Raw genomic sequence first — 7,745 nt, forward strand, 5'->3', positions numbered from 1 at the left:
CAATTTTACTCACTGTGGGCTCAGCTTTTGCTGCGAAAGTCCTGCACCTCTGGACAAGACATAGCGAGAACTCAAAAATGTCTTTTATGCAGTATGACACAGTTACAAGGCCTCGAATCATTAAAAAGCAAAAACAGAAAAAAATAGTTACATTTCCTTGATTGTTAATTTTACAAAAAAAAATGAAAAAATAAAATTAACATACAAAAATCTTTTCTAAGTGTCCACAGGTGCTACAGACACTGGAGAAAACGTGGGTCTAGATACTTAAAATATTTTACCACGTATATGTTTAATTAGTTGTCATACTTGTTATACCTGCTCTGTGCAAACACAGCCTGCAGTTCAGCCCAGTTCAGCTGAAAAGCTGAAAGTTTTTGCCATGTGACTGTTGGTCGCAGGACAAAACGTTATTAAAACAGTTTTGTTCCTGTCGCTGTCACTGAGCTCAATAAGAAGCAGTGACATTTGCACTTTATTTTATTCTACTTGTTTTGTTTCTTAGCTCTATCTATCATTGTGACTTTTAAATTAAATTTTATGTTTTTATCCTGTTTTTTTTTTTTCTCCAGAGATTGCTTTTATTTCCCTAAGATGTTTTATTGTGTTTCATTTTTATTTATCTTGATCTTATTTATTTTGTCTCATCTTTTTCTTCCTTGTTGTTATATTGACGAATGGCAGAATACTGAGCACTTTTTTTTTTGTCTCGTCTTTTTTTTGTCTTGTCACTCGATCAAGTACCTGCCTGTTAGGTTTAATGTGTATTTTGTTATGGAATGCCAAAATGCTGTCGTTTGTTTTCTGCAAAACAAATCTACCCACGGGTATTAATAAAGTAACCTTTAACTCTAAACCTTGAACCTTGAACCTTTACAATTGCACTGAGGAGCGCAGACTTTGATGAAATAATCATGATTTATGGCTTGGAATGAATATACACGTATATTGTCAGCTCCTGTTCACATTGCTAATGGTCCATTTATGACCCAAGACTCACATGCCTTGAGGTGTGAATGGTTGTGAAACTTTCAGGTCAGTGATGATTCAAGATGGTGAAACTTTCTGGGGAGATCTCCAGACTGCATTACAATCCTTCTACTGTTGCCGGAAGGAGTCTACAACTGGTGGTTCCAGTTTGACATACACGACTTTGTCTCTCCAACATCTGCCCTGTTTTCCTGAATGTGAGCATACCTGTGCCTTTTCTTTTTGATGCAGGCGGACTGCTGAGTTTTGAGAACTCTGTGTTGAATCGTATGCTTGCCGAGTGCTCATTCAGTCTCCCCTACATACAGGTCTATGCACTCCATGTTACATTGGACTGCATATACAATGTGCCCTTAGTCATATGAGTTGGGGTGACAACCTGTGTGTGACTCCCTATCAGTCATTCAGAAGCAAAAAAAAAAAAAAAAGCCCCTTAAATGAGAGGTGAAACGTTAACCTAGAGAAGTGCAGCGACCTTCTACTTTAGCTCTTACTATGACTTGCATGACTAACTCTGCACAGATATTTTTCCACATTTGAAAAATTCTACGGTTCAGATGACGGAAAAGCTTTTTTTTGTTGTTTAGTTTCTTCACTGTATTTCCTTTCAGCACATAAATAGCTTTGGGCGTTAATTCCTTTTTTCTATAAAGTTAATTTACTTTTCTTTTATATGGTTAACTGAAACCTTCTTGTATGTTGCAATAATATTCAGATCGATTTCTACAGCTGGAATTATTCAGAAGTCTCTCAGGAAAGCCTTTTTTCAAATTAGACCCCAATGTCGTTTTCCATCAACATGGAATGTTTTGTGTCAGTCATGCCCTCCACCTCTGGCTCCACCAAGTGGCATCCTTTCTTCCCCTTTTCTTCTTCCTTCCTTTCCTTGTTCCTAGGTGGGCATGCCCTGGCAGGTGTGTGTGGTGTGGACAGGTGCAGTGAATCAGCCGGTTACCCGAGTGTCTTCACCTGTGGTGGGGCATGGTTTCCAACCTATGACTCACCTCTGCTCTCCATAAAAGCAGACTTCAAACCACGACAGACCGTAAACTATCCTTCTGTTAGTTGATCTCTGGCTCTGATCTATTCTGCTCTATTCACCGTGCTTTGAGTCCTGTTTAACCTCCGTTCTGTCTCTGCCACAGCTGGACCCACCCCGCCGGTCCTGGAAATCTGGTCAGCCCCTACATTCTGATCTCTGCTGTGCATCTGGCTTCTCCCTGGAAAATCTCCCGGATCATACTCACCTGGTCACTGCACCTGTCTGCCATCTCCACATCTTGCCCACCGTCCCCTTCTCTGGTGTCCACTAGTCAGTAGGCCTTCAGTCTCCTTTCTACCCTCCCAGTTTGGTGGTACCAAGTTCAGGTTGCGTACTATCTTGTTTAGTTAATACTAATGCTTGTCGTAAAATCTGTTTTTTGTTGTATTAGTCTGCCTTGCCCCTAGGCATCGGCATAGAGTTCCTGACTGTGTTCCTGCTTCCTGTACAAATTGTAAACATATATTTGCTTTATTCGTCTGTCTCTGCCGTGTCTGTCTGAGTCTCTGAGTCTGTTCCGTGACAGTGTCTCAGTTTGTGCACCTGATTCTGATCTGTTCAGAGTAGTTCAACCAAAAAAAAAAATCTGTTTCCTTGATCTGACAACATCTGTGGTAGTGTCCTGTCCTACAGGTTGGAAAAACTATGTTCAATGTACTTCTGTTAATGGTGCATTGTTGATTATAGCAGTTCCACTCAAAACTGGGCTTGTGTGCTTGTTTGTTAGGTAGCACCAAGGTTCAAAAAGTCCTAAATTAAACCGGTTAAAAAAACAGAGCTAATTTAGTGGAAAAGCCGCATCAGTGACATTTGTTGAATACTAAGTCTCCGAATCCCCAGTAAACACATTTAACTTCACGTGGCTTTCACACAACAGACAGGCTCTCTTTCCATCATGACAAATTACACCACACTCGATCCATTGTTTGATTTGGATTGGAATCTCTGCTAGAATAAGCAATGATGAAATACTAAGTCAAGTTCTTTGTGTGTATTTCAAATTTCATAATAAAAACCAAAGGAGTGCTATTGAGATGGAGCCAACAAGACAAAGAAAGATTAAAAGTGAGGACAAACAAAATCTGAAACTTGATATTATATTATTATAAGGTTATGTCCTCATATGTTAAAGCTTTGAAAATACTGCACCAAGGTCACGAAGGCAAAAAGGGCATTGAAGGATACATGGTCTTTATACAGGTTTTAGGATGATTGCTGTGTGTCAAATGTATGGTCTCATAATAAATTAGCGACATAAGTCTGACAGTCAAAATGCATAAATAAATCTGGTTTCACTGACTTTAGCCGTAAAACTTTAAGTATTTGAGCTTCAAAAACTATGATTCATTGAATGAACAATGGTGCGCTAAACCGAAGAAAATCTTGTTTACACACAGTGCATATTTGTATGAGTTATGCGTACATTCTTACTGACTTTCCTGTGCGTGACCAGAGTACTGGTGCACAGTCTACACTGCGTGTAGGTATAATCCGTACACAACTACTACATATAACAGATTCAAGGAATCGTTTGCCATAATCCATTTCACGTTTCTGTTATTAGCCTGCCATTGCAGAGAAGGAATTTGGGAACAGGATGTATTTTTCATCCACAGAGGGATGAATAAGTGCATATACATGTACAGTATGTGCATGCATACAAGGCCAGGATAAAGAACAAAATGAGCAGGATAGTGTAGCACATAAATATTCCACTCTACACTCTGGAGGCATGAGGTGTTTTATTTAATGTGTCCTGATGAACAAGGTCGCTCTATTTGAATCAACCTTTTGTATAAATGGTTTATTCACACTCGTGTGTCATCCTCTCTGAGTAGAAGTGTGTAGGTGTGTGTAGTGATAGATTTGACGGTATATTTGTGAACACAGATGATTTGCAGATCAACTCCCTCAGCTGTATGAATCCTCAACAAATCCAACAAGGATGCTAAGTGGATTGAGTGAGTCTGAATCAGTCTATACAGAATATCCCTCTCTATGTGTAATGTGCTGTACCATCATGTACCAAAACAGAAAACTTCTGCTCATCTTCCCAATAACGCCTCTCTCTCCTTACATGATATGTGGTTGCACACAAAATATAAATAATCAGTGGTAGTGAACAATCAAGTCATTTTATTGTCAGATAATATTAAAATTAAAAATGATGCAAATCACATGTTCTCAAAGAAGAAAACCTAGCCATAAATAGAAATAGTCACATTTACAATGAAGAATGTAGAAGTGTTTAAACAGAAGAACCAGGGTTCTCTGTAAAGCTTGTTTAAAAAGTTTACCTTAATGTGACAGCATGCTGTCTTTGTAATAATGGAAAACCAGCAAAAGAAAAAAACAAAAACATTCAAACACATAGATGCTTAAAAGAAGGGAAATTAACTGTAGCTCTTTTTGAACAGTAAAGCTTCCAGAGCAGTGTTGATCAGATGATTATGATTTCTTTTAGATAGCTGTCCCGTGTGCTGAAAGGTCAAAGGGCCCAGATGTCCCCTTCTGACAAAAACAAAGGAGATACACAGTAGTGACAAGTCAATGGTTTGAAGCCACATCACATGATAGTTGGGCCTCTGAGGAAAAAATGCAACATCAGAAGTCAGGGACTAAAGGTTCACTGAGATACAGACAGAGCCTTAAATACACAAACAAGAGATATGTATACAGCCATACAGTGCCAGCCATATATTCACGTGCCTACGCAATTTTCCATACTAATAATTTTCCTATTAAACTGGCACTTGGTCTTGCACTGGCAACTTCTTCTAACAGCACCGACCTTTATGTCATTGCCTACTGCACATCTTTTTCACAAAGGCAGGTATCTAATGGAAGCAATACTCGCTTGTTATTGTTAACATGATAAAAGTCAAATTTATGATACAGTGACCATTATTTTTGTTCCCAAATGAGAGCACTTTTTGGGTTGCCACATATAAAGCTGTTTCCTCACATTAACACACTATAATAAAATGATGCTCGAAAAAAGAAAGGGGGTAATGACACACCCACATACATACCCCAATAAATCGCACCGTAGGAAATCTGAGACTTCAAAAAATGTTTCCAAAAATTCCCTCGTAAAAAGAATCCCTCTCTTTAACATGGTGCTACATCACACTCAGCTGTGAAGAACCACAAAATGCATGTGAAGCATGTTTGTTTGTTGCAGCCTGGTCTTTAGTGAACAGTGTAAATACCAGTATCCTGTGTGGAATGTGGACTATCAACTCCATTGCTTGTAGCTCAGACGTGGACCTTTTACAAGCAACAAAGACTGACATGTTTCTGTGGAGAGCAAAAAAAAAAAAAAGGGGTAGGTGCTCTTAGATAATAAAAAGATCATTTTTTTAATGTGAGGAAGATGCCATTCATTCACCTGTCTAAATGATGTACTTTTAGTGTGTGTCACATTTGTATGGGATACAAAGCTAAAGTCGTTCCCTTGTGTAAAACCTGCTGCCATATTCAACAGAATACTATTAAACATTCTTTGACGTTGGGTCAAAAACCATTACACAAAAGTTCTGGTTTTGCGAAAACAGCAAAACAATCTTAGGTTTCAGTATGAGCTGCACTCACTCATAAATGTTAACTTTGGCCAACAGGACCGTTGTGAAAATCCTTTCCTGCTTTGCCAAGACTTACACTGGATTCTTTAAACCCCTAATGGGATGGTTCAGTGGTTCATTTTTCAGTGCTATGCTTTACCTACTAATAGTACTGATATTGATGCAATGGACATAAGACCAATAAGCAAGTCCTGTGGTGGGAAGCGATAATACAGAGCATCATACCAGGCCAGCAACCGAGCTAAAAAACAATCAACCTTCCAACTTTTGTAATAGTCCACAGTTTGATTTTTACTCAAGTACTGTGCTGGCTGAACTAAACACAATGTTACTAATGTATTGTGTAATGGTGTTATGTGTGTTGTTGTTTTGTACTCAAACCAATTTACATGGAAAAAAAATATTCAACATTCAATATTCAATATATCAACTATTCTTTCAAAATCCCCTTTCCTACTTGTATCTAATGTGGTAAAATGCATGAGTGGAAAAAGAGATTAAATCATATTTTTCCTCAATGTATTTACACAAAAAAAAAACATGATCAAAGAAAAAGAAACACACTACAAAAAGTTAAACATCTGATGGGAAAAACTTACACCCAACCAAACAGTGATGCATGGTGTGGAAAAATCTGGAATAACTACTGGTAGTCAACAGTTTTTACAAATTTTCCTTGAGCCATTTTATATAGTTGTCTCCCATGCGATGTGCAATCAGGAAGTCAGTTGGCCACATAGTGAACATCATCGCTCCGTGAAATCCGCTGTCATAGTGTTCATGCGTCACCTCAACGCCAGCAGCACGGAGCCGTGTGACATACATGATCCCATCATCTCGGAGAACATCATACTCACATGTCAGAATGTAGGCCTTGGGCAGAGAGCGTAAGGCCGTGTCTGGAACCAGCAGGGGTGATGCCCTCGGGTCAGCAAAAGATCGAGATGGTCCATCCATTCCAACTGCCTCACCTCCAACTCCCTGCAGCACAGCAGGAGCACTATAGTTGTATTTCCTATGATATGTCTCTGGCAGGAATGCGCTCCAGTTGACAAACTTCAGCAGGCTGGAAGACTCAGGGTTGTTGTGTGTGTTGGCCATCATGGCTCTGAAGAGGGCCTTGTTGCTAGTGAAGTACTCACTCCAGAAACGCACCATAAGAGTGCGCGGCAGAATGGGCATGTCCTGATTCTGCTGATAGGATGGTGTGTTAAGGTCCAGAGCCTGCAGCACGGGGTAGATGAGTGCTTGGGCCTTAAACTGAATCTGTCCAGGTTCTTTTTGTAACTGCAAAGACAGACAGAGATTGGTATCTGTTTAAAGAAAATTGTCACGTATGAGCATTTCTCAATCAGGTGATATTTGAAGTTTTTGAAATAAACAGCATCATCTGATCCTATGTACCAGTCATGGTTGTTTACAGGAACAGTTGCATCACTCAGTGTTCCCTTTTTGTCTTTCTCTTCAATAACCCATTGAAACCTCTGCAGTTAAACGAATGCAAATAAATATAATGATGCACAGCAACTTTCTATGCCTGTAAAAGGTCTATTACAGAGTTAACTTGTGGATAGAGTCAGAGTTATTGGGACAGTAGGACAGCCGTCCTCAACAAGTTAATAAGCCAAAACAGAATCTTTAACATATTTTCTAATTGTTTGTCAAACGCACATATAAAAGGATACTTATGAAGGTCTAAACAAAACAGAAAAAGCAGGACTGCTATCTGTATAAATTAGGAACATTAATATAGGAACAACTGAACCTGTCCTTCTACAACACTGCCACTCCAATACTAAAGGGGGTAATGCGTAGTAGTAGAATGCAATATGTTCATCTGCACCAGAAGCTGCAGGAAAGTTATCTTTGAGCTAACAACAGTTCTGTGGGTTAATTGCCTCTCTTGAGAGCTGCTTTGGCTGACCCTGTGGGAAATCTGATAAAGAAAAGAAAAGGCATACAAAATTTTGGGGGGAACCACATTCCATGTAGGTGGACTGTCATGGTGTCACTGTGGTGCTCTGGGTTTCTGGCTGGAAATAAGCAGAGTGCTTTCTACCAGCTTGACACCTTACATGTAATGTCAATATTATTGCTGGAAAATGTACGAATCGGGTGCCCAGGGACAT

General features: G+C 39.3%; 1 protein-coding gene across 1 annotated transcript; it reads right to left on the reverse strand.

The window, feature by feature from the left end:
* Positions 1–4,145: 4,145 nt before the first annotated feature.
* LOC103363300 (arylacetamide deacetylase-like) lies at positions 4,146–7,745 on the reverse strand. Its single transcript, XM_008289996.1, has 3 exons — positions 7,725–7,745; positions 6,474–6,903; positions 4,146–4,543 (listed from the first exon to the last, which is right to left on the reverse strand). Coding segments are annotated over exons 1-3 (453 nt in total). The 3' UTR covers positions 4,146–4,541.

This window comes from Stegastes partitus, unplaced genomic scaffold, assembly GCF_000690725.1.
Source record: "Stegastes partitus isolate 25-593 unplaced genomic scaffold, Stegastes_partitus-1.0.2 Scaffold650, whole genome shotgun sequence".
Taxonomy (NCBI): Eukaryota; Metazoa; Chordata; class Actinopteri; family Pomacentridae; genus Stegastes; species Stegastes partitus.